General features: G+C 36.4%; 9 protein-coding genes across 9 annotated transcripts; 2 read left to right on the forward strand and 7 right to left on the reverse strand. All coding sequences in view use genetic code 12, as the record gives it.

Annotated features, from left to right (window-relative positions):
- Nucleotides 1-124: 124 nt before the first annotated feature.
- On the forward strand, nt 125-1,072 carry cwf16 (Pre-mRNA-splicing factor cwf16; the record flags this gene model as incomplete). Its single annotated transcript, XM_061119358.1, has 2 exons — nt 125-132; nt 241-1,072. 2 exons carry the CDS (start codon nt 125-127, stop codon nt 1,070-1,072), a joined length of 840 nt encoding a protein of 279 aa, XP_060975341.1.
- Nucleotides 1,073-1,150: 78 nt separating this feature from the next.
- Nucleotides 1,151-3,628, reverse strand: SEC6 (SNARE-binding exocyst subunit S6; the record flags this gene model as incomplete). The annotated part of the gene is made up of 2 exons (XM_061119359.1): nt 1,151-3,600; nt 3,625-3,628. 2 exons carry the CDS (start codon nt 3,626-3,628, stop codon nt 1,151-1,153), a joined length of 2,454 nt encoding a protein of 817 aa, XP_060975342.1.
- A 542-nt stretch (nt 3,629-4,170) lies between these two features.
- On the reverse strand, nt 4,171-7,322 carry PBP1 (poly(A)-binding protein binding protein; the record flags this gene model as incomplete). Its single annotated transcript, XM_061119360.1, is given in 2 exon segments — nt 4,171-7,297; nt 7,315-7,322. 2 exon segments carry the CDS (start codon nt 7,320-7,322, stop codon nt 4,171-4,173), a joined length of 3,135 nt encoding a protein of 1,044 aa, XP_060975343.1.
- Nucleotides 7,323-8,777: 1,455 nt separating this feature from the next.
- Nucleotides 8,778-10,790, reverse strand: PVL30_002293 (uncharacterized protein; the record flags this gene model as incomplete). Its single annotated transcript, XM_001527399.1, has 1 exon — nt 8,778-10,790. The coding sequence occupies one exon, from the start codon at nt 10,788-10,790 to the stop codon at nt 8,778-8,780; it is 2,013 nt and encodes a 670-aa protein (XP_001527449.2).
- A 709-nt stretch (nt 10,791-11,499) lies between these two features.
- On the reverse strand, nt 11,500-11,847 carry VTC1 (vacuolar transporter chaperone; the record flags this gene model as incomplete). The annotated part of the gene is made up of 1 exon (XM_001527400.1): nt 11,500-11,847. One exon carries the CDS (start codon nt 11,845-11,847, stop codon nt 11,500-11,502), a length of 348 nt encoding a protein of 115 aa, XP_001527450.1.
- A 1,821-nt stretch (nt 11,848-13,668) lies between these two features.
- DAL1 (Allantoinase) lies at nt 13,669-15,522 on the reverse strand (the record flags this gene model as incomplete). The annotated part of the gene is made up of 1 exon (XM_001527401.2): nt 13,669-15,522. One exon carries the CDS (start codon nt 15,520-15,522, stop codon nt 13,669-13,671), a length of 1,854 nt encoding a protein of 617 aa, XP_001527451.2.
- A 1,313-nt stretch (nt 15,523-16,835) lies between these two features.
- ETR1_2 (mitochondrial 2-enoyl thioester reductase) lies at nt 16,836-17,939 on the reverse strand (the record flags this gene model as incomplete). The annotated part of the gene is made up of 1 exon (XM_001527402.1): nt 16,836-17,939. One exon carries the CDS (start codon nt 17,937-17,939, stop codon nt 16,836-16,838), a length of 1,104 nt encoding a protein of 367 aa, XP_001527452.2.
- An 820-nt stretch (nt 17,940-18,759) lies between these two features.
- On the reverse strand, nt 18,760-19,364 carry PVL30_002297 (uncharacterized protein; the record flags this gene model as incomplete). The annotated part of the gene is made up of 2 exons (XM_061119361.1): nt 18,760-19,274; nt 19,358-19,364. 2 exons carry the CDS (start codon nt 19,362-19,364, stop codon nt 18,760-18,762), a joined length of 522 nt encoding a protein of 173 aa, XP_060975344.1.
- A 3,355-nt stretch (nt 19,365-22,719) lies between these two features.
- PVL30_002298 (uncharacterized protein) lies at nt 22,720-24,695 on the forward strand (the record flags this gene model as incomplete). The annotated part of the gene is made up of 2 exons (XM_001527405.2): nt 22,720-23,481; nt 23,589-24,695. The coding sequence occupies 2 exons, from the start codon at nt 22,720-22,722 to the stop codon at nt 24,693-24,695; spliced, it is 1,869 nt and encodes a 622-aa protein (XP_001527455.2).
- Between the last annotated feature and the right edge of the window lie 1,715 nt (nt 24,696-26,410).

Below are 26,410 nucleotides of genomic sequence, written 5' to 3' on the forward strand. Positions count from 1 at the left end.
AATGTCCGAACGGAAAGCTATAAACAAATACTACCCGCCTGATTATGACCCATCCAAGATTCCTCGCAAAAAGAAAAAGAAACCACTTGACCCAAATGTCGCACCCACGATCAAGATCCGTATGATGGCTCCGTATTCGATGCGATGCACCCGATGTAATGAATATATAGCTCAACGACGATCATTTAATGCACGAAAACAAGTCACTGATGAAAGGTATCTTAATATCAAAATCATCAGATTTTATATAACCTGCCCTGGATGTAATAATACTATCACGTTCAAAACTAACCCTGCCGAGGCTGGGTACACTCCTGAAGAAGGTGCAGTAAGAAATTATGAACGAAAGCCAAAAAAGAAACACGATGCCGAGGAAGAAGATCCTTACCGTGACCAAGATAAAAATGATGGACTCAATAATAGAGAAGTCAAGAGAAAACAAGAAGGTGAGACTGATGAGGAAATATTGAAACGATTAGAAGCGGAGGAGAAAGCAGATCGAGACTATCAAAATTTACTCAAACGGAGAAAGAATAATCCATTTTGGACTGAAAACAGTGGTGGTGCTGATGGCGATGTAATGGAAAAGTTTGAGAAAAGATTAGTCGAACAGCATAAGGAACAACAATTGAATGAGGAATTAGAAGCTATTCAGAGGCAGGTTGATGCTCGTAAAGAAAGAGGCGGTGACGACGCATTGGTGGACTTGGTAACAAAGAAGTTCGAAAGCAGGCAAGTGAGCGAAGTGGGTAACATAAAAAAAAGTGGAATGGAAACAGAAATACAAAAGGAGGAAAATAGGGAGGACAAGAGTGATTTGGCAGTTCCAATACAAACAAAAACTAAAGATGAAAAAGGACCAGGATTGAGCAAATTGTTAAGTAAAACTGAAGACTTAGGCCCAAAAACTGGCCCATTAATGAATATACCTACAAAGATTCTAATCAAAAAGAGACCGCAGCAAGTATCCCTGCAAATACCATCATCAACGACAACAACTGCAAATGCAACTACGACAACAATACCACCCCTCTCGAAGAGCTTAGTTGAATATTCAAGTGATAGTGATTAAACATATTTTATTTATTTTTTTGAGAGTAAATAAAGAAAAAAAAAAATAGCATCTCAAAACTTCTATTTTGCATCTATATTAATCTGAAGCAAACTCAAAATTATCCAACGTCAATACTGGCACCATTGGAGGTTCAACTTTTTCATGATACTCTTTTTTGATCTCAATTAAAATTGGTTCCAATGTTTTCCACTGCGCTTTGGTCATATCCTTTCGGCAAAGTACTACACCTTTAACGTAATCAATGGAACAGTTGTAAAAAACAGGTAGCACAAACTCCCTCCATTGCTCGGGAATGGTCTCCATTGGATTTTCGCAAGTTGCCAAATCAGCAAGTAGTTCGATCGCCGTAAGACTCGAGAGTAAGTAGTGTCTATCTTTTTCAATAAACAAATCGGATAACCCACCAAACAAGAGCTCAGCATCACTTTGAACCCTTGACTTGAATGCCTTGTAACCCTGTGTTTGTGGATCGATTTTCTTACCTTCGCCATGCAAGATATTCTCAAATCCAATGCTTAGATATGTACATACAAATTTATCGAGAAAAATCTCGAATAGAACTTGGTATACGGTGTAAATGCAGTACATTCTGGCTTCCTCCATATACTCAGCAATGGTCTCAGCTATCTTGGTCATCATCATCACATCTTCTGTTTGTTTCATTCCATCTTCAAGCCATTTCTTGGTGAACAACTTACATAGCTCAGGATACAAGTCATTAATGATCAAGTTTGAGATCGAGATGCATATTTCCGAGACCAATGAGTTTGATCTCTCAACAGTAGTTGAAAAGGCCAAGGTAATTTGTTCGTGGAAACTAGCGTGAACTTTCTCCTTGTACAATGCAGGGAACTTGTTATTCATTATGTCATTACTGATTTCCAACGAGTTGGCCAATGCATACAAATATTCCACTAAACCTTCTCTTGATAACTCAGCTTGTTGCTCTGGTGTAAGCAGATCGATATCTGTAATTTTTGGCTTCTTTTTAAACAATCGCTTGGCTTTACTCATCTTGACAAGGAATTGAAAATTGTTGTAAAACTGAAAATACTTGTCCATTTCGTCATCTAACAAGGTTTGGAAATTAAGAACTCGCTCGACGTAACAAGCGCAAAAATTTTCAATAACCGAAATAAGAATTTTGGCTGTCTTGGATAACGCTGCCGCGTCAGCTTGCTCCCTCATCATCATTAATGGACTCTTGAAATCAGGAAGCACATATGCTTCAACCTCGACATTGATAATAATGGGTTCATTTGAAGCATCGACATCTTCGACTTCTTGATGGTATGGGTAAATGTCGGGTGCTCTAGTTCTCTCTATGAATACCTTACTTTCCTGTTTCATCAAGTTTGTGTTCCATTCTTGCATCTTGTTGGTAATTGTTCTCATGTAGTCGTCCAATATAGTACTTCTTAAATCATCACCAATAACTGAGGGAAAATCCTTTGCTTTGCTGTCGCCATTGACAGTGGCTAAGAAATCAGAATATTGTTCATCAAATGTCAATATCCGCAAGATGTCTTCTGCTGCAGGTTCACTATGGATCAAATTGAGAGTATACTCGTGCAATTTGTCGTAGAATATCTTTTGTACATACTTATCGATATCCCATTCCTTTGGAAATAATGGTGCCAATGCTTGGTGAACAAGCATGATTTCTTCGTACAACCAATCAAGGTTATCATAAAGAGCCATCCTGTCATTTGAGAAGTGCTCCTCGCACCGTGCAAATGTTCCTTGAAAATAAACTTTGAATTTCTCCATAAAGAATTTCTTGTAATGTCGTTCATTGCTGCGAAAATTTTTGTAGTCCTGGATGATGTTGTGGGTCAGTATACCTAAATTGCGGGTCACTTGCAATTTCATATCTTCTTTTTCTTCAAACAAAACAATTGCAATAAGTTTGAATAATATCTCCAAGTTGTTATCCTTTGCGCTCTCGGTTAAACTATTAATTACTTCAACTAATAGCGCATCGAAATTTGCAATCAATTTGGCAGTCGGTATTGTAAGTTTGTACATAATAGATTTCAAGTCATCCGAGGAGCCTCTTATATAAGTTTCTATGTAGTCCAGGAAATTGCGAATCTGAGTTACTTGATAATGGATGTTCAAGAACTGAGGTATAGTATATTCTAAACTTTCCAGCATCCTCAACTTCTCATCCTCGATTATCCTGTTTAAACGATCAACAACTTGTCCATAGTGACTTATATCATCGTACAAATTTCCCACTTGGTTCATAAACTGATGCACAGTTATCATCTTGGTGATTATCTCGTAGTCCTTTGGTTTTGCAACACTCTCAGCATGGATCTGGTGAACACGTGCAATGCTGGCTTTGATGTCTGTCATTTTTTGCATGGTGTCTTTCATTCTAGCCAAGTTGTCCATCATTGAGTCAAAATGGATTTGGGTCGTTGTCGAAAGTTTAAAGTCAATTGACGATTTCTCCTTGATCAATTGCGACCTAATAGCCTCAAGATTGGAAATATCATCTTGGGTCTTGATAAGACTGCCTATTCGCGATAAAGCAACGTCACTCATTATATAACGAAATATACAATTGGAAAAGCTCAAATAATGAAAAAAAAAAGAAAAAGAAAAAGAAAAAGAAAAAGAAAAATCAAAAGAAACAGATATTATGTAGCCGATGCCTTTGTTTTTGTATGTTGATTTCGTAGTTGAATTTTGGGATAATGGATCTAATGAAGATTCTCGATTATGTGTTCTATAACAACAAGTACAATCTAGAATGGAATCTACCGGGGAGAAAGAGAGAGAGAGAGAGAGAGAGAGTGTGTGTGTGTGTGTGTATGTATGTGAGAGTATCGAAAGCGAGAGATAGAACATTCGGTTATTATGGAAAAACGCTACCACTCCCATGGTTTAAGGGCTGGGATGATTAAGAGCTTGATAAACGAATTTCTATAGCATACAGTCAATATCTACTATCGAACTTGATACTTAAAACATGGCACTGGCACATGGTACATTGCACTGAGCTTTGTTACTGGAAAACTAAGTATACGTATACAGAAAAAAAAAAAATATATAGTTCTTTCTTAATTTCTCTCTCTCACTGTGTTCTACTTGTACCTCCGTGTTTGCTGGCCATGACCATGACCATGACCATGACCATGATTGTGACCGCCTGGAGCAGCATTCTGGTACGGGTTATTCATCATACCAAACCCTTGAGGCGGAGGTATAAACCACATTGGTGCTGCTGCCACTTGTGGGAAATGAGGTTGTTGATATTGTTGTTGATGCTGTTGATGTTGTTGCTGCTGATAATGTTGTTGATATTGCTGTTGTTGGTACTGCTGTGGAAGCTGTTGTTGCAGGTATTGTTGGTATTGATGTGGTTGGAATTGATGGAATTGTGGAGGAATCAGGAACCCATAAGGTAATGGTGCCCCTCCTCCTGGAGCTCCTACTCCACTAGCAATTGGCACACCTTGCATAATTGGTAGTTGTGGAGATACTCCAGGTGGTGTGGTTGCCATCAAAGGACTTGGCAAGTAAGAGGCAGATAATTGCAGTGGGGTCGTACTACCAATTCCAGGGGTACTACCCCCAACACTGCCAACACCATAAACGTTGTATGTGGATCTAGGGAATAAAGTCGTATATGTCTCTTCAATTGTTGAATTCCAAGTAGGTGGAGTTTGATAAAGCTTTTCGAAAACGACAGGAGTTCCGGACTCTTTTGCCTTCTTTTTAGCATGATTAAACAAATTAAACCCAGTTTGGAAAGACTTGACTTTTGAAGCTTGGCCATCTTTGGTAGGTACTTTATTAGCACCAAAAAAGTCTTGAGCAGTAATTTGATGGTGTCTCTTTGGTGTATGCGACACATTGCCATTTGAAGCCCGACTCGTAGCTGTTCTTGGTGATTGGTATGCTGAAGATGATCCATGAACTTGTGGTACTTGTGGTACTTGTGACACTGGTGGAACTGGTGCCTGTGGAATTTGTGGGATCTGTGGAATTTGAGGAATTTGCGGAATTTGCTGGATCTGTGGAACCTGTGTAACCAGTGGAATTTGCGGAATCGGAGGTACTGGTGCCAGATTTGTGTTCTTTGGTGAAGTCAATTGACTGGGTTTGAATGTAGGAGTAAAAGCAGCGGCATTCGGATTGAGTTTGAATTTGCTAGCAGGTTTTTTCTCGGTGTTGCTTGGTTGTGCTTGAGACTTTTGGGGTGAAGCAGGTGTGTGTACTTTTGGTTTTGATGCAGCAGGCTCCTGTTTTTGCTCCTGTTTTTGCTCTTTGACCTCTGTATGTATCTCCTTTTGTTCTTGTTCTTGTTCTTGTTTTTGTTTCTGCTTTTGTTCTTGTAATTTTGCTTGTTCTTGTTGCTTCTTCAAAATCTCATCTTGTTTCATCTTGTCCTTTGCTAATATTGGCAAAAGATCTTGAGGCATCTTGTGTGGAATCTTGAAATTGGCACTAAATGCACGTAACGAGTTTATTTCGCTTTGTGCATTGAGTCTAAATGACTCATTAGACACAGCTGCAGATGCTGGTGGTTTTTTTGAATCTGTTCTCTGTTGCGCTATAGCTTTTCCTTGTCCTGGTGCTTGACCTGGTGTTTGTCCTTGTCCTGGTGCTTGTCCTGGGGTTTGTCCTTGTCCCGGTGTTGGTGCTGGTGTTGGTGCTGGTGACTTTTTCTTCACTGCCGAGCTTGCCACAATCGCCGGGTCATTATGATATTGAGCAGCTCTTTGGCGTGGCGTGACATATTTACCAGTCTCTTGTGGCTGTTTGAACTGATGAGTATTCACTGATGCTTGGGAAACATTGTTCTTATTATTGTTACTGATTCCCAAAACTGCCATCAATTCGTCTCCTCGACGGTCCACACCTGAATATTTGTCCTCCTCGTCCATACCGTTATCGTCATCATCAACTGAAATACCTCTATCTTCTAATATATGGCGATCAGTGGTAGAGCTTCCCTCGATTTCTCTGGCCAATTTTTCGGCCTTGGATAAACGCTCCTTGTAATCTGCTGCAGATTTATCTATTCTTGTGGTGTACAAGTGTTCATCATAGGTGCTTTCAACGCCAAATTTCTCTTCATTGACCTTGAATTGATCCCATTTGCCTTTCCCATTGGTGGCATATTGCTCTTCTTCCAACGTGAGACTGGGTAAAGAGCTGCTATTGTAGTTGTCATTACCGGCATCCCATCTAACAAATTCCCTTTCCTGAATAGGTTTTCCTCGAGCAGAAATATCAGAATCAGTCTTGAACCCTTGCTTCGTAGAAAAAGTAGGCTTTGTGTTCTCAGGTTGCTGTGCCATGGCTGACTCAATAGCTGATGAGTATGTCTCTTTCTTATTAACTTTGTTCTCTCCTAATTCTATTGGTTTTGGTGCAGCTGTCTTTTCCAAATGTTTTTCAGAGGCAATATTAATTTGAGATGCATCCGAAATTGTTTTTTCCTTAGCTTGCTCGACTGGTTCGGGGGTAATACTATTTTCTTTTGTTGGTGCATCTTTTCCAGTTGCAGTATCGACCTCGCCTTTGTTCACTGCAACAACAGAAGCTTCTCCTGGAGAAATGGTTTTTGCGATATTAGAAGCAGTTGACACAGCAGCATTGCTAGCTGTGTATTGCTTCACTGGCTCGTTAATGTTCAACTCGATTTCAAAATCAATCAAATCCTTTGCTGGAACAATCAACGTCTGAGGCAATTTCTTCCCGTCCAAATTATTTTTCTCATCAATCAATCCTTTATTGACCAATTGCGGGTGTTGAATCACCACAGACAAAGGTGCTGGATTTTTTGACAAGTCGGTAGCAACTAATAAACCTCTGTATCTAGAGCCATCAGTAGTGGTAATAATGACGGAATTGCCAATAGATTTAGAGATCAAGTAGATGAGCCTGTTGTTGCCTAATTCCTCGGAAGAAGAAAAAGAATGAGAAGCAGAAGAATGAGAAGCAGCACCAGCACCAGCAGCGATGCCAGTATTGAATGGTCCCCCTCCATTACCATTGTTGCCTGCATTGTTACTTCCATTACCACTCGAGCCATTGTTGTCAAGCTGACCCAGTGGATTGCCAGATTTACCACTTATAGGTGGGCCTCCGCCACCAGCTCCAACAACACCGCTACTGTTTCCATTTCCATTTCCATTTCCGTTTCCGTTTCCATTTCCATTGCCATTGCCATTTCCACCTTCACCTTTGCTTCCACTGCGACTGCCACTGGCATCAACGTTGGCATCACTCACTTGACGTGAATGATCACGGTAATAACTACCGCTACCTTTCTTGGATGTAGTTCCTGGTGCCATACGAGGTACTTGATGATGTTGCTGTTGAGCTTTCATTTCAGAAAGAACCCAAATGTTGTATTTTAGGCTACGGTTGGGGGGGCTGGGTTGGATAAGATTTATGGTTCTCCGTTATTTCTCTCTCTCTCTCTCTCGAAAATAAAGAAAACGATTAAACAAGAAAAAAAAAATAAAAAAAAAAGAGAGAGAAAAAATAATTTAAAATTAAAGAAATAAAAATTAAAATTAAAAAAATAGAAATTAAAATAAAAAATAAATAAAAATAAAAAAAATAAAAGAAAGAAAGAAAAGAAAAGTTTAGAAAATCTCACAGGCAAAAACGATCTGGACAAGAGGGAGAGAAGGCCAGGATAAGTCGGTGAGTTGGCTCTGTAGTTTACATAGTTAAGAAGTACATGTAATGGGTGACTGTGGTACAGAAGTTGATCTTCTGCATTATAATAATGGAGATTCCTATTATCATACACGTGATATATTACTTCTAAAGTACTGGTAATTGGGAAGGGTGGAGCAGGAAAGATTGTGGATGGTATGGGTCTAGTACGTGTATCCCACACAATCTCAGCTGTTTATTGAATTGTGTCAAGTTTCAATGTTTCTTTATAGTTCTCTCTCTCTCTCTCTCTCTCTTTTAGCTCTCTCTCTTTCTCTATAATTCTGCTTTTCTTATAAATATTTCTCGCTCTCCCTTTATCTCCGTTTAGGCTTAAATTCCTCTAGAGGCTTCTGTGTTGGTACAGAAAAGTAATCAGACACCTAAACAGCTAAATAGGTGCTCAACAGAATATATATTTTCTTGCAAGCTTAAGAATATGTAGACAAATTGTTGTTGTCCTTACTAGACTATGAAGTTGTAGAGATTGTTTGCAATAAGTCTTCAAGAATGGAAAAGATATTTTCAACAGTGACTTTAGATATGCATCCAAAGCAATTGTCTTTTCACTAATAAAAAAAAAACCCTTGTAGAAATCTTTGGCGCCTAAAAAAGAAAAGTGTCTTGTGAGGCTTAACTTCATATTTGAAATATATCCAATTTGTTTATTTCCAAATTGCCACAAGAAACAATTTTAAACAATCAGATAGATAGATAGAAGGTTTGTTGGCCACATATAGCATATCAACAGAAAAGTACTTCTACACTATAAGTGAGAAAATGTTCAACTTAATAAATGCAACAACATCCTATGTAAAAAAAAACGCTATAAACCAGCAACAAAACCAAGGATTCTGTTCATACAATTCTCTTTGGAAATAATATAATAGAATTATAAAAATAAAAATTTCTTTTTTGGATTTGACACCTTTTTTCACCAATAAATCTTTGCTAGAAAAGTTTTGAAAAAATGTTGTGTGCTATTACTACGATTTCTCTAACCAAAAATTGATCAACAGCAAACATTACTAAAATTATATCCCACATTAACACGATCAACTTTCTCCCTATAGTATAATGCAACAAACTCCTTGAGAAATGCAATGTCCAGTACACTATACGGATCCAATTCCATCTCAATCATATCCTGGTACGAAATTTGCAAAACCTCAACAACCTCTGTTTCGACTAGAGCTTGGTCCTCTTCGCTTCCAAATCTAGCTTGCTCCTCTTGGTGTACTTCGTGTATGAGCTCATCGATATAATTAAACCATTTATGCGTAAGTTTATGGAACACCCCTATAGTCTGAATTATATCTTCCAATGAGCTATCCATCCCATCTTTATTTCCAAACTCATTTTCATTTGACAAAAGATGGATCTGCGAAGAAGAGTCGCACGTGTTTTGAGGTAATTGGTCAAGGCTATCTTCATTTTCGAGCTGTTGTCCTGCAGATGCAAACCACGAAAATGCTGACCATACGGATTCACTCCATGATACAGACTCAACTGTTGCTGACCTCCACCACGATGGCTCGTTGGAAAGCTTTGGAGACGAGGGCGATAAATCAGTGTATGTTTTGCGAAGCGGTTGAAGTGTAGGAGGAACCACCGTTGATGAAGTTGTAATGGTAGCGGTAGTTGGATCTTGTTCTTGGTCCTCGTCTTGGTCTTGGTCTTGGTCTTGATCTGGACCTGGACCTGGACCTGAATCTGTTGAGGAACTTGTTGCAGAAAACCTAACAGGAGTAGTAGAATTATTCAACGGTGAATATACTGAACGATGATCCTTTGTTGATGTGTTCAAGACTCCTTTGTTCAGTAAATGTTTTGATACTAATTGAGAGAAAATTTTCTGAAACTTGTGATAGTCACGGATAGTGGCTTTGATAGGTAAGTTTCGACTTTGCTCTCGCTGCTGCTTCTGCTGCTTCTGCTGCTTCTGCTGCTTTGTTGATGGCTGCTTAAGAAACGCTTTGATTTCAGGGTGCCCTATTTCGACACCCACATCATATATAGGGTGATTCTTCAATATTTCATCGCTTGTAACACCAATAAATCCATTTGAATCAATCAGTTTGAATGTGTTTGAACTAAGTTCATGTAAACCAACATTGAACAATGGTTGCTGCGATCGAAGCTCAGGATGTTCCAATTCAATGTCCTTAGGGATTACTGATAATACTGTAAATAGGTAACTGAAGGAAGTCAATAACGCATAAGTATCTTTTTCCGCTCTACGAGTGCTCTTGTTACGATAAAATTCCGTCCCCTCCTCCTCTTCCTCATCTTCCTCCTCCTCCGCATCATCATTATCATCATCATGAGAACCATCAGAACTAGCAGCAATAATATTTGGTGTTTGCAGATGAAGTTCATTGAATATCATTATATTTTTGCGTAATAAACTTTGCTTAAAAATAGCAAAAACTAAAGGTCCCAAAGTCTCAAACAACTGTGGTAGGCTGAATAATAAATGATTGGAGTTATTTTTAGCTTTCATATAATCTGCTTGTTCAAACACTTTTTTAAAAGTTCCAGATTGATTAAAGAATTCATCCAAATTAATAGGGCCATCACATTTTCGCGTGGTATCTTTCAAGTCATCAAGAATCTTTTTCAAGCCATCAATATATTCCCATCCATTTCTAATAAATTCATTTGGCTTCCATTCGCTTTCCTTGGACGATGGTTTGCATAATACTCCTAATGAATACATTTTCAAGTTATCTCTATCGGTGATGTTTTTCGTGTCTGTAATCGCAAATTGCTTAAAACAAATGACACCATAATATGTGATATCTTCCTTATGGTGACCATTCTTGTTCTCTGGTTTATGACTAATGAAAACAGTGGCCTCTTCTAGTTCGTGGATCCCGCTTGGAAGTGATTTATATTCGATGCCATCAAGCAAAAGCAGCAGACTATTGGTGTCTATGTAAGATTTCGACCACTGTAGTTTGTAACCTGATTTCATATCAAATTCCGTAAGAAAGACGGATGCAATTTCTGAATGAGCTGTCATTTGTCAAATAGATGTGAATGACAAAACTCGGGATTTATCTGTAGAGGGAGGTACAAATTAGTAATGAAAAATAATAGAAGACAAAAGAATCGGGGTAATACACAATACAGTTATGTTTTTGGTAATGGTGTTGGTGTTGATGTTGGTGTTGGCTATAATTCAATTGGTTGTCAATAGTAACATGGAATCCCTTTAGTTTAATTTCATATCTGGGGTTCGCGGCAGCCAAAAATAAAATGAATAACTAAAAACAAAAATTAAAAAATTAAAAAAACAAAAAAAAACAGAGAAAACAAATTTCCAACTATCTGTCCTATGTTCAAAGTACAACTTTCCATAAAACCTTGTTTCAAGAACTAAATTAAATGATGTGAATTAAACATTTCTGAAAAGATAAAATAAAAAACAAACTAAGAAAAAGAAAAAGAAAAAGAAAAAGAAAAAGAAAAAGAAAAAGAAAAAGAAAAAGAAATAGAAAAAGAAATAGAAAAAGAGAGAGATGGTCAATTATTGAACAAACACGTTACAGCTTGGTTTGATTGGCATTGGAATTCCATCATAATATATACTATACATCAATTGCATATCTCGTGCCCACTTTCTTAGTGAGTACCATAACGTAGAAAGACCCAGTCTTTTTCTAAAAAAGTTATTCAAGTCACTCACCTACTCATTGTCTCTTTATCGTATTTTCAACATTGGTTGATAATCATCCTCTTATCCTCAAAATGAAATTGATAATCACAGCAGCTAACAAGAAAAAACATAACATTGTTGGACCAAACCTATCATCGTATGGGCCTGAACCTCTTAATCTAATAGCCTTGGCTCTCCAGTGATAAGTCACCAAGGCATAAACCATAGTAAGCATAGCAATAAATGTGAACAAGCCAGCTGAGATCCTACCTATCGAATCACCAAAGTTCAAAAGACCCACACCCAATGAACCCAAAATCACGGTGAAATTCAACCATGACAAAAATGTTCTTTCGTTTGCAAAAAAAACCTTGGGCTCAACTCTTGCTGGTAACGCTATTCTTTTGTTTGCTGAAGACATATTCGAGGTAAACTAAGAAGGAAAAGTTGTTAAATTGAAGGACGAAGGAAAATAAAAGAAAATAAGATAACAGATTCAAATGGGTAGAATTAGGATGAAGTAGAATGTGGAATATGATTGCTGAAGTAGTTTTAGTATTGCGAACTCTTCTAGGAATATCTTGATGACTTTGGAGTTAGCGATCAATTAACTTTTTTTTTCTGCCTTTATTATATATTAGTTATGTATGTCGTTTTGAAGAAGAAAAGAAAACGTTGAAAACTTGTAATACACCAATTTACGTTTATTGTTGAAGTGGTTACATTCAAATTGACTCCAAAAAAATAAAATCGTTTCGTGAATATCACCTTCCATGTTATCTATTGGAAAATTATTATTGTGATTGTTTCAGCATCAGCCTTCACACATGTATAGAAAAATAAATAGATTATAGATTACTAGTAGCTGTCCTAATTTGGTAGTAGTAATTACTAGATCTGGTATAAACGCCACTTTCTAAGTGGCTTTTACGCGATTTATTATATAATATACGCCAATATAATTACATAACAGTTTATGTAATTTAACACATTTGATAAAGGACCTAACCTAACCAATTTGTACTTTGTAGTGAGAAGAAGAAAGAGAGAGAGAGAGATTGCCCACGTGGGATGAATTAGTTTCTTGATCCAAGCAATGATTTTTTAATGCCTTTGTCCGTTCTTCCAAATATTCCTTCCTCTACCAAACTCCCTTCCAACAGTATTGTACAATTTACTGATTTAACCCTTGAGAATGATTAAAGAATAACTTTACATCATATCATGAGAGCTTGTTGTTATGGGCAATACCGATGAAAAGCACAGAACCGGAGAATCCGCATATTCATTTTTATATATAAATAATTTTTTAGGACGGCTTTCTTCTTGGCTACGAAATGATATCCAATATCACTAAAGTATAATTAAACAATGGACCAAGAAGAAGAAGAAGAAGAAGAAGAAGAAGAAAAAAAGATAAGAAAAGAAATTTCAATAATTCATTTACATACATTACAAGTATTCCGTTGGGGGGGTGGGTTCATCAGCACCTTGTTAATGTAACATTTTTCATTTTGACTTAATTTGACATAGTTGGTATATCGCAATCGTTACGCTTAATGTTTAATTCAGAACTCAAAAACCAATAAATATGTAATAATAATAAAAAATGAAATAAATGATTATATAAATATATTGAAACAAAAAGAGCAGAAACAGAACCAGAAATGTTAAAGGGTCTTTCACATAGAAATTGAATTTAAGTTTGGTTTAGGAAATTTGTAACAATTTCAGTAGTGTGATGGACCGAAAGAGCATAAAGACGTTTATTTTATATAAATAGATTCCAATAAACCCTTCTTTTGAATGGTATTGTCTCGGCATCAATAAGTACTGATTTGATTCGTATATGTGCATCATATGACGCCTAAAAGCCCTGGAAGAATTGACAAAGAAAAATTTTATATTCTAAAATTACTAATGTTCAAGAGTAGATTGAGAATATCAAGGATTTTGTACTAACCTTTTTTTGTTTGTTTGTTTTTCAGAAGATACTATATTATCGATAATATAACTGTCCAAAGATTGCTTTAATCAAGAGACAAAGAAAATTATAAGGACAGCTGAATTTACTATTACCAAGACTATACAATCCTTTTAACCAAACTTTTCCTACCTAAATCTTTCGTTCTCTTGTATGTCGTTTATTTATTTTTTTTTGGGGGGGGGGGAGAGGGGGAACGGAATGGAGGGTAGAGAAGAATGAGTTAAAAAAAGAGGCTTTCAATCGATTCTTATCACTTTACCTCCTGGGATCCAAAATCAATTCACCCAATGGGTTTGGTGAATGGCCCTTTCCTAAGGCAAACACTGTACTTCCTCTCACAATTGTCTCTAAAACACGTCCCCGTAATTCCATTCCATCGTATGCAGTCAACTTGTTTTTGAAAAAAGTTTCATTATTTTCAACTTTAAAAGTAGCCTCAGTGTCAAATACACAGATATCTGCATCGTATCCAATTTCCAATTTTCCTTTGAAATGATCTACTCCCACTTGTTTTGCTGTGTTTATAGAGCACCACTTATTTATTTCAGCAAGAGTAATTGGTGGCTGCAATTTCATTCCTTCGGTATACAAAATAGGTAATCCAAATCCAACACTGGATATACCACCCCAAGCTTCAAAGAAATCACCCTTTTCCATTCCCTTCAAATCGGGTGTGCATGGTGAATGGTCACTCACCACGGTGGTAATAATATCGTTTCGAAGTGCCTTCCATAGTAACTTTCTATTGTCATCTGTACGAATTGGTGGGAAGCACTTGAAATGGGTGCTGCAGTTGCTGATCTTTTCTGCACAAAGTGACAAGTAGTGAAAACAAGTCTCTGCAGTAATTGGTAGTCCCTTGGCCTTAGCTGCTCGGAGAAGGGGCACTGCTTCGTGTGTAGCCAAGTGAACAATGTGAAGTGGTACACTGGGGATAAGCGTTGAGCAATTTATGATTTCAGCAATAGCAGTAGTTTCAAAATTGTCTGGTCTGGACGCAAGGAATGAAGCATACGAAGTAGCATCAATATTAACCAAATCAGGTTCTTCCTCAGCTGCCAAAAGCAACGGAGTCGACTTGTTTGTGGTTTGCTCGGGATGGAGACGATATGGTGGTGACTTGATGAGTTCGTGACTTGCTTGACTCACTTTTAAGGCATGTTTACCAAATGTGGGCTCAGAACTGGCAAGAATAGGGGTACGTGCCAATGCCTTGGCCTGTTCGTCAGAAAGGACATGATGATCTATTGAGCCTGCATGTCTATGAGGAAACTTGCAATTTTCATGTTCGTGTTTATGGTCACCGTGGTCTTTTCGTAAGAGGTTGATAACTTGAACAGGTGCCCTATTAATAAATGATGCAGACATTCCCAAGTTGAAACTCGTGTCTACCTCCAAATCGCCATCGTTCTCCAAGGGTGTTGGTACTTCGTCAATATCTTCTAAACTATTATTGTTTTTGGAATACTCGTCATCGGTATCGGAAAATTCAAACTCGATACGTTTCTCTACTGGTTGCATCTCAGCGTGAAACATCAATAATGTCTTTTCGTGCTTAACAATCTTCATTGCTTCAAGAATAATCTTTGGTGTTATTGCTGGAAACTCTTCAACACCACTTTCAATCATAAACGCCTTGAACCCTCTCACGCCCATTCTAATTAATGGGATCAAATCAGCAAGATTTGTTGGGATAAGTCCACCCCAAAATCCAACATCGACCCAGCACTGGTTTCTTGCAGCGTTAATCTTGAGGTTGAAATTGGCAACTGTGGTGGTGGGTGGAATCGCATTCAACGGCATATCAATCACTGTAGTAACACCTCCCGATGCAGCTGCCCTAGTTCCCGTGGCAAAACCCTCCCATTCTGTTCTTCCTGGTTCGTTCAAATGTACATGAGCATCAATTAATCCGGGCATTACCACTGCAGGAGTGACATTACGATAGTCAATGAGTAAAACGTCATATTTGCGAAGTATGGGATCACCCGGAGGAAGTATACTTTTTTCCACGTGTAGAATCTTGCCTGTCTTTGTAGAATAAATGATTGTTGCAGGAATCACCTCCGAGTCGATCAACACTCTGGTGGACGATATTGCTCTAGACATGCTGCAAAACTATTGATTGGTTTTGTTTTGTTTTGTTTTTGTTTAGATTTGTTTTTGTTTTCTTTTACTCCTATGGGTGCTGCTAAATCAGGTACTTGTTTGAAATCACTAGTAACTCTTTATTTTTTTTAATTTTTGTTGGACTTTTTTTGATTGATACTAGGCTTTGAGCTTTGCAAATATCTGTTATCAATTATGATTTATTTAAATTTTTTTTTGGCTAATGATCTATACTGATAAGCTTTCTTATCTAGAAGAAAGAGAATAGAACTTATACTTTTTCCCACAAAAAAAAAATAAAATTTTATAATGATAGTAAAAAATTGTAGAAAGAAAGAATGAAAAATTTTTTTTTTTGATTCTTTCTATATGCTCAAATTTTCAAACCCCAGATTGTTGAAAGCCTTCAAACTTCCACTTTGTTCAACTTTCAAATGCAAGATATACCTGTCACATTACTCAATCTGTCTGTGAATTTTATTTAATTTTGGCATTTGAAGCACGGAATATCATGGAAAGTAGGCGATTTAGTTTGTAATTTTTTTAAAAAAAAAAAATTAAAAATTAAAAATTAAATTTGGTCGGACATCACCGAGAATTGAAGATGATCAGTGACACAAAAGCGGAGCGGGCTAACCTATACACTATAGAAAAGTAGGAAAGGAAAAAAAAAAAGAGGAAATTCGAGACCGGCGCCATCGGGGCAGTAGACAAAGACTTAAAAAGAATACCATTTCTTATTGATCAACTTTTAAGATTGAATGGTTAATATCGGAAAGTCATAACGAATTCAAAAGGGAATAATAAAAATTTACGTCACTCCCCTCTATTCTTCCAATTTATTTGCTATTTGCAGGGGTGTACCTGTCAGAGAAATACTCCACTCACCAGCTCACATCATACACGTCATACACATACCCTCTTTTTTCCTCATAACATGCTTAGTAGATGGATCCAAATATACTCAACGTGTCTAAATTGAAAAATTTGGAGAAAAAAAATTTTGAAAAATTTGAAAAAGTGAAAACAAAAACCTTAAAAATGTCTATTGCACTAATAGATGTTTATAATATATAAGTCACGTGATAGTTTTTCCTTAAAAAAAAGAAAAGCTGTATTTGCCCAATTCCCGTCCCTTATTTTTAATTTTTTGTTCTATTGCAATATATATAAGGATGTAAGAATTACACAACTATAAGGAAAAGAGATAAACATATTGGAAATGTAAAATACTATGTTATATCTCTAGCATCATGTCCAAGTCCAAATCCAAATCCAAGTTTAATTTCCAATCTGTACTTGCTACTAAACTTTTATTTGTATTCGACCAAATATTTACCGCCACTTCCTTCAGTACCTTCGAGGTATGTCTTGTGCAAGTCTTCCAATTTATCTTGTCCAACATTCAAAACCTTGCTTGGGTAATCTTTCAATTTACCATCAACGTACCAATCCTGAATTTGGTCCAATACTTTCACTTTCAATTCAGGGTCGTTTTTCAACAACTCAGTGACCCAGAAACCTGCGGTAGTGATGTTTTTGAAGATAAAGAGGGATGTTGGGATGGTCACTGGTTTCATTGACATTCCACCATAAGTCAACATCAATCCGTCTCTATCAAGTTTTCTAGCAATGCCTTGAGACGATGCACCACCAACACAATTGAGTGCAAGCTTGACTTGACCTTGAGTATCCTTCACTTGTTGTTTAAGTTGTGCACTTACTTCTCTGTCCAGGTTTTGCTTCTCTGTAATAACTTTTGTAGCACCCAACTCTTCCAACTCGCCAATTGTGCTTGTTGACTCGTGTTGGTCTCTAACAACAGAGATTGAGTTGAATCCCAAAAGCTTACCAATCTGTGAAGCATATCTACCCACTGCTGAGGTACCTCCATTCTGAACGTACCAATCTTTAGCGGGAGTGAGCTTGACATAGTGGGTCAACATGAGGTATGCAGTTGGTGGGTTAACTGAAATTGTTGCACCTTGGTTAACGGTTAATCCCTTTTTCAACTTGATGAAATCGTCTTCAGTAGCTAAGGCGTGGGTTCTCCATGTACCGAAGTTGACCTGGGCTGGAATGACCCAGTCACCAGGTTGGAAATTCTTGACATTGGAGCCTACTTTTAAAACTTCAAATAAACCTTCGTTACCACATGGAGCAGCTGGTTCTTTTGTGCCGAATTGCAAAGTTTTTTCTGGTTTTGATGGATAAACACCTTGGATTTGGTTGATATCAGAAGGGTTTACTGGTGAGGCAATGGTTTTCACAACAATTTGGTCTGCCGATAAATTGTCATCGTCAATGGTAAACTTTTGAGTGAACAAGACGTCCTTTGGTGGACCGTGGTTTTGGTAAACAACAGCTTGTGCAGTAATCATTGATCTCTTGAATGTCAATGGCGCCAATCTCAACATTCTTGTGTGAGAAAGGTTGAAATAAAGGGAATTGGTGGAAATGATGAGAAAAAGTGGTGAAATAGTGTGTGTGTGTGGGGGGGAGGGGAGCAATTGTAAAAAAAAAAGATACTTATATATAAATAAAATGAAATCGGATAGCACTAGTAGTAGAGTTTTAGAGCTAAAAAAAAAAAAAAGACTTACTAATTATTATTTTGTATTTGAATTTTTTGCTGTAGTCTTTGAATGTGTAATCTCGCGCGGAGTTTGTTGGGAGTTGTGCCTCAATTTAGTTCCGAAAGTGGAGGTGTGGGGCTATTGCTAGAGGAAGGGAGTAGTGCGAAGGGAAAGAGAGAGAGATCAATTATATTAGATGTAGGTTTGAAAACAAAAAAAAAAGGCAGTGCCATTATAAGTTACAAAAGAAAGATAGAAAATTCAGTATAGCCTCAAAACTTGAGTATACACTCATACAGAGCTTGACTATAATTATTGGTCTGTTGTTTGAAACTTGGTGTGCTCAATCTTTGTATCACACAGATGGAGTATCCACGAATAGCTCAGTGGCTTTGTATATTTATTTCAATAAGATTTTTATTGAGTGGGGAAAACCATTGATGATTACTAATCCAACTCTTTTCAAGATAAGTTTAATAAACAAAGAGTCTTTTGAGTAAAGGAGAGAAACAGAATTGTCCTTTTCTTTTTTGATGCTCTCACACACATTGGTAACTTGATGTTGTAAAATATGTAAACTTGTCACATCCATTCTTTTTTTTTTTTTTTTTTTTTTTTGTTCCACGTCTCTTGTTTCTAATTCAAAAAAAAAAAAATTGCTTTACAAATTCTTCTTTTGTTGCATTTTCAATTTTGTATTTTGGTATGTTCCTAAAACAAAGTAGACGAGGTTGAAGAAAACCACCCACAATTCTGGCTTGACGAACTTCTGTGCCACGATAAGTGCAAAGAATGACGTGACGAGTGATGATTTGAGTACTGGAAGATAACCTTTTCTTAATCCTGCTTTAACAATTGTGTATATACGATACAATTCGTTTTTCAAGTTAAATTCTTTGCCTGGTCGGTAGTTGTTGATCAATGAAATCCACGAGACAAAGCATGCAGCAAGTGTTGGTGTTACTGTGAGTAAGGATGTGAGGATCTGTAAAATTTTTTGTTTTGGGGTCAATGGTGCTTTAAAAATCTTGTTGATTACTGCGTACATGTTGTGACTTATTGGTGTTGCAATCAATGAGCCATAAATGATCATTTTGAGTAGTTTTGAACTAAGGACGTGTTTGACATTGATGCCGCATATTTTGGTTTCCTTATAGTCTCCAGTGACAACTGAGGCTGTAGTTTCATTGAGTCCACAAAATACACCAGCAGTTATAGATTTGGTGAGCAATGGGTACTTGACAAGGTAGGCAAGATACTGCACATTCAATGCTTGGAGTGACATTTGATGAAAGAATGGAAAGTGTGTGGAGAAAGGAAAATGGATGAAATAGAAAAAGAAAAAGAAAAAAGAAAAAGAAAAAAGAAAAAGAAAAAAAAGGAATTCCAATTTAAAAGGGAAAATAGATAATGGTTAATGTCAAAGTAGTGTAGTTTTAAATAAGAATAACCTTTTTCTGAAGATGTTGTTGTTGTTGTTGTTAAATGTTGTTGGTGATTAGGCAAATAAGATTAGGTTTAGCGGTATTATGTAAGCATGTATATATATGAAAGAAGTAAAGTAAAGTAAAGAGCACAAAGAGAGAGAGAGAGAGATATGTGTGTGGATATATGGATATCTCCGAAGATATTGAAATCTAGAGACGCGCAAATTCAGCAGTTGTTGTTGTGTTGTTGTGTTGTTGTGTCGTTTTTCTTTTTCTTTTTTTATGGTTCGGACATATGATTGTGCTTGTCTTTCTCTCTCTCTCTCTCTCTCTCTCTGTGTGTGTTAGTGTTGTTGAAGTTGAGGGGTGTGTGTGTGTGTGTAAAAAAAAAGAAAGGGTGAGGGGAATCCAACGGAACTTTGGAGAGAATGAAAACAGTGCAAGTTATTTCCTTAAAGGGGAAAAATATCACACAATCTCTCTTCTTCTTCTTCTTCTTCTTTTTCCGTTTCAACCAATAGATAAATTGTTGTAACTGGAAAAAGTATTACATAGAAAAGAAAGAGAGGAAAAAATACATATAGAGAGAACATTTATCATTCTCTGAGTATGCTTAGATTGAAAGACATCTCTTTTTATGTATGACTAGTTTTAAAAGGTAGTGCAAGGTGTATAATATATTTTGAAGAACATTGTCTATAACAAGTCTAATTTTTTTTTTTTAATTCTTTCTTTCTTTCTGGCTCTATATCGTATACAAAGTCAGTTGTTTTTCTTTGGTGAGCTGAGAAGATTGTGTAAATTTTACAAAATGTTTCTGGTGATTCAATTTCTACTCAAATTGACGCTAAAAAAAGGGGACCAAAAACTAAGGGCTACCTTTTCCTTTTCTTTTTTTTTCCCTTTCTTTAGATAAGTTATAAGATTGTTTGGTGAATGAGTAGATTAACCAAAGCACTATAAAAATGTTACGTTATCTTTTTTTTTTGTATAAACAAACTTGGAAATCTAGGATGTTGAGTTCTATACTTTTCCTCTTGATGTATTATCTCTACTTGGGAAAGCTTTTTCTTCTAGTACTGAGCACCTGCCCCCCTCCCACCCTTAAAAAAAAAAAAAAAAACATTAGGAAGAATTTTGAACAAATGGTAGCAATTCCCCACCCTCACCACCACCTTCTTTCCCTCACTACACGTTCTATAATTATACTTCTCTTCACATAAGTAAAGGAAGAAAGTGGAAAGAAAAAGAAAAGAGAACGAAAACAAAAAAAGAAAAAAGAAAGAAAATAAGAAAGTAAATTAAATCTACAAACAAAACTGAAAATAGAGGAGTAAAATTTGGTATCTGAATAACACACTAATCTGTCCTAGACGTTTTGGAAAAATCTTGTGTTGAAGTTATATTCTTCCGAACTTCTTGTATATGTTAAATTGTGAAGCCATATCTGTCTGTATAAATTTAACAGAAAGAGAGAAACAGAGAATGAGACACACACACATTTAATAAGTTTTAATTTTAATTTTTTACTTATTTCTTGGAAGTTCAGACGTGGAGTTTATTCCTTTACAGCTCAGATTAATATTTTACAACAGCAAGCCCAAACAAAACAAAACAAAATTAAAGGGGGAGGTGTCTTCTGTTGAGACGTGTAAGTTGAACACAACACCACCACCACCATCATTATCAGTATAAGTATATGGAGACAAAACTTACCAAAAGTGAAGCTAAATTAAATTTCACACACAGGGTATTGGAATACAACTCTAGTATAAACATTATATATTAAGGACACTTTCTTCATCTTTTTTGTTTTCCTTTGTTTTGTTTTATAATGGCCAGTATCATGTGCTTGGCAGAGCAAGCAATTTATGACGTCAGACAGGAAAATGAATCCCTCTTTTTTCTTCTTCTTCTTAATTCTTTCTGTTGTTGTTGTTGTTGTTGTTGTTGTTGAAACATTACATTTCAATTGACAAGTAGGGGGGGGGGGGAAATAGACAGAAAATAAATTTGTATTGGTGTTTTTTTTTCTTGGTCTCCATGCGGCGTTAATTTTTACCAACCAACCCCATTCAAACAAAGAAACAAACAAACAAACAAATTCAAATTTAATAAAAAAGAGCAAACAATTGACAAATTTGAACAGATTTTAACCTTTTGAAGAAACAATTAAAATCATATTCAAGCTTTCGATAAAAAGTCAAAATGTGAGGGGAAAACATTAATTACAAAAAAATTGGTATCGAATATCAATCTACTCCAGTATGGAAAAACATTTGCACATTTGTTCTTTTCCTTTCCACAATTTATACTATCGAGGGGAACTCCTTAAACTCAATCGAAATTTGGTTAATTACTGAAATTCATATATCTGGTGATCCACCTTCTTCCTACTCCCTTCCCCCCAAAAAAATATTCCGGAATGTCTTGGCTATATGTCAATACATAACTCCAGTGTTTAGGACAAAATAAGTCTTGTTTTTTCTTTTCCTTTTTCTTTTGTGGAGGTACAGGTACAGTTTTAATGCTCGTGTATACGTGTGGGTGACAGAGTAAAGAAGGCATTGCCTTTGATTTATATGAAACAGGATGTTGAATTTGTCCATCGTGTACACAATCCTCCCAAAAAAAAATATCGTCTCCATGGTCAAGAAATTTTTTTACTCTTTTTTTTTTTCTTGATTGTTTTTTTTTGCAGCAATTTAAACAACGGAGGAATAGAACAGGGGATAAGCAAAGAAAAAATTGAAAAATTGAAAAAAAAAGTAAAGAGATTAAAGTTAAACAATCAAGTACTATTATCGAAGGTTACTATTATGTTTGCCTTATTGTTCAAGAGCAATTAAGCTAATAAGCTAATTTAACAAAAAAAAACAACAACAACAACTTATTGACAATGCATGATTGTATATCTTCCCCACTCCATTTTCCCCATTCAATCCATTAATTTAGAGCCAAACGGCTGTGCTTGTTCTGGGGGAGGAAGAAGAAGAAGGTGGACTTACTTTTCGAAGAATCAAAATCTATATAAGAATCCAAGTTTACCCCCAATTTAGTTTCACCTTTCTTTCCTCGTCCTTTTTGTTCCTACACAACTTTATTTCAAGAAATTTCTTCTTTTGTTTTTTTGTTTCTTTGCTCAAAGATTAAGAAATAGAAAAGGAAAAAAAAACATATTTCCCAAAAAAAAGATGTCTTTACAAGAGAACGGTATTAGCCGTGAAGATAAAGACGGCCTCTTTGCCAATTCAAGCAGTGCTTCCAGTATCAACAAGAAAACGGCAGACCCTTCCTTCAATTCAGAAAATGTTGAATCACAAAGAGAAGAAGGCGAGCACGGCAATATCCTCTCGCAATATACTGAAAAGCAGGTTATGCAAATGGGAAGAAACTATGCACTTAAACATGACTTGGATCCAGTCTTGTTTGCCAATGCTGCAGCACTAGCACGTGCACCCAGTGCCTTCAACTCTATGCCATTTCTTTCAGATGAGGAAAAGCAAGGCTTGTACCTTGAAGCCACCAAGAAATGGCATATACCACGTAAGCTTTTTGCGTGTATCGCATTGGGTAGTATGGCTGCAGTCATTCAAGGTATGGACGAGACTGTTGTTAATGGTGCCACATTGTTCTATCCCAGAGCAATGGGGATTGACCAAATGGCAAACCCAGATTTACTTGAAGGATTAATCAATTCAGCACCCTATCTTTGTGCCTCATGTATTGCATGTTGGCAAACAGATTTGTGGAATCGTTACTTGGGCAGAAAATGGACTATTTTTTGGACGTGTGTTATCTCAGCAGTCACGTGTATCTGGCAAGGTTTTGTTTCTGTTCATTGGTGGCACTTGTTCTTGGCTCGTTTCTTTTTAGGATTTGGCATTGGTATCAAGTCAGCAACTGTACCTGTTTACTGTGCAGAATGTTCACCAAAACATATTAGAGGTGCCTTGGTCATGACTTGGCAGTTTTTCACAGCTTTTGGAGTATGTTTTCTAAGCTCTATTTTTTTTATTATTATTATTGGTTTATGAATACTAACAATTACCCTCCCCATTAGATTATGCTTGGTTATGTTGCATGCTTGGCGTTTTACCATGTTCCAGATAAGAGTTTTGGCTCTGGATTGAACTGGAGACTTATGCTTGGACTGGCTTGTCTTCCAGCAATCTTTATTCTTTTCCAAGTCCCCTTTGTTCCTGAATCTCCACGTTGGTTGATGGGTAAAGGTCGTCATAGAGAAGCATTTGAGAGTTTAGAGCAGATGAGATACGAGAGAATAGCAGCAGCTAGAGACTGTTTCTACCAATACGTCTTACTTCAAGAAGAAGAAGGTTACGATGTGCCAACTTGGAAGAGAGTTATTGAGATGTTCACCATTAGAAGAAATAGGAATGCAGTGATTGGATCATGGATTGTGATGTTTATGCAACAATTTTGTGGTATCAATGTTATTGCATACTATTCCTCGTCGATTTTCCTTAATGCTGGTTTCAGTGAAATCTCAGCACTCTTGTCTTCATGGGGTTTCGGTATGATTAATTTTACATTTGCCATTCCAGCTTTTTTCACAATTGATAGGTTTGGACGTCGTAACTTGTTGTTATTCGCTTTCCCATGTATGTGTGCCATGTTATTGGTTGCTGGTTTTGGTTTTTTGATCAATGATACTCAGGGTAAATTGGGAATGGTTACCACAGGTGTTTATTTGTTTACTTGTTTCTACAGTTCTTCAGAAGGACCAGTGCCATTTGCCTACTCTGCCGAAGCATTCCCATTGTATATTCGTGACTTGGGTATGGCATGGGCTACTGCAACGTGTTGGTTCTTTAATTTTATGTTAGCTTTTACGTGGCCAAGAATGATGAGGGCAATGTCACCAACTGGTGCTTTTGGTTTTTATGCAGCATGGAATGCTATTGGATTCTTTTTGGTGTTGTGGTTCTTGCCAGAAACCAAGAATTTGACCTTGGAGGAGTTGGACGATGTGTTTGCTGTGCCCATGTACAAGCATGCAATCTATCGTACGAGGACTTTTTTGAATGGTGTTTCAAAGCGTGTGTTGCACAAGGATGTGAAGGACCCACCACCTATTTATTCACACCAGAGAATGGCAGTTACCAACCCAGAATGGAATGAAAAAGTTGAAGTTGACCATGAGGAGTGAGCAGAGTGAATTTTTTTTGAGAAAAAGGGGGGGGGGGGAAAAAGAAAAGGAGATGCTGGCCATAGTTGTGTGGTTTTCCTTTTCTTTTCTATAACGAATATATATATATATCAATTTCTATAGTCTGTGTAGTAATATAAGCTAAGGAAGTTTTGACAGTAATACAAGAATAAAGAATTGTATAAAATTCGTGTAGAAGCTATACGAGATCCTTGAGCAAAGTAGTTTGTTATAGTTATAGTTGCATCCATTGTTATTGTTAATTTTTTTGCTTTTAGTTCCTACTTTTCTTTTCTTAGCTGTACTTTTTTTGTTCTATTTAATTATTGTCCAATATTTTAAAATTTGAGGTTTTTTTTTTGTTTTTTTGTTTTTTTTTTGTTTTTTTCTTTATAAACAATTTGATTTAAAACACAAATTAAAGAATAGCTGAAAGAGGAGTCAATTACGATTTAGTTTTCTGTTGGTCTGTTTCTATTCTATTTTTCGGAGTAGGTGGGGAAACAAATAAAAAAAATAAAAAATAAATAAATTAACCAAAAGTAGAATTGTGCAGTTGAATAAGCGCCAAAAAAATAAAGAGGAAAAGTTGTAAAACCATTGAAGTAAGTGATTATTCAGAGACAATAAAAAAGTAGAGTGGGGGGGGGGGGGAAAGAAGGCTATCAATCTTTTATTTTAAGCTTACTTCTTTATTCTAATCAATTGTTCTTCCAAAGAAACAAAACAAAAAAAAAAAGAAAAAGAGAGCAGTGTGGTATTTCTTCTACTTGTTTCTATTTCTCTAAAACGTATTCTTTAAAGTATATAATTGGTTGTTGGGTTAGAAGTTCTTTATTACTTAAGAATGGGTTAATTTGTAAAAAGTGGTTTGGGTTTATATGTTGAAGTTGTGTTCTTCCGAGAGTAGTCTTGCAAAATACTGGTTTGTGTCTTTTTTCTTAAAACTCCACACCAATAAGACACTGAGCATACTACTCGAGTAAGTGTGTTTGGAATCCCTATTGTGTTTTGTTAGTCCTTATATATGTTATCTTCTGTTGGTTATTTCAATGTTGACTCAAAGTATTGTAATGGGAAATTTTAAGAGTGTTTCGGAGGAACATAGTGGTAATACACGATATGAAGATGTACCTGTGTCTTGATGATGAGCTTTGCAACCAAACGTTTTTTTCTTTATTTTAAATTTTCTATTACTTTGTATTCAGGTACATTTTGTTGTTGTTAAGGTATGAAAACAAAAGACATAGTGATTAGAAAGTTTCTCTTGTGCTGTTGTCGTTATATCCTTTCTATTGTTTTATCTCCGTGTATTTGTATTTGTATTTGTATGTGTGTGTGTGTGTGTGGGTAAGGCGGAGTGTGAGGCGGAGTGTATATGGTATTGCATTAATAAAGTTTTACAATGTATATATATGTATATTACCAGCACTAGTAGTAGAAGCATAGTATATACTATTAATTGTATTTAACTAGTAAATGTGATACAAAAAATAAAAGAGAGAGAGACAAAGAGAGAGAAAGAGAGAAGTATGAAAACAATAAGGACAATGTAGATGACTCTCAACCGTAAAACTGATAAATAATCACAACGCGTCTTGACTCAATTGTTTTTTACGTGTATTGGGGATGTGGAGAGAAGGGAGGGTGAAGAGTGAAGGGTGAACGGGATAAGGGGATAAGAGGGAGATGGTCACGTATATTCTTTCTTATTG

The sequence above is a fragment of the Lodderomyces elongisporus genome, chromosome 2, assembly GCF_030384665.1.
Source record: "Lodderomyces elongisporus chromosome 2, complete sequence".
Classification (NCBI taxonomy): Eukaryota; Fungi; Ascomycota; class Pichiomycetes; order Serinales; family Debaryomycetaceae; genus Lodderomyces; species Lodderomyces elongisporus.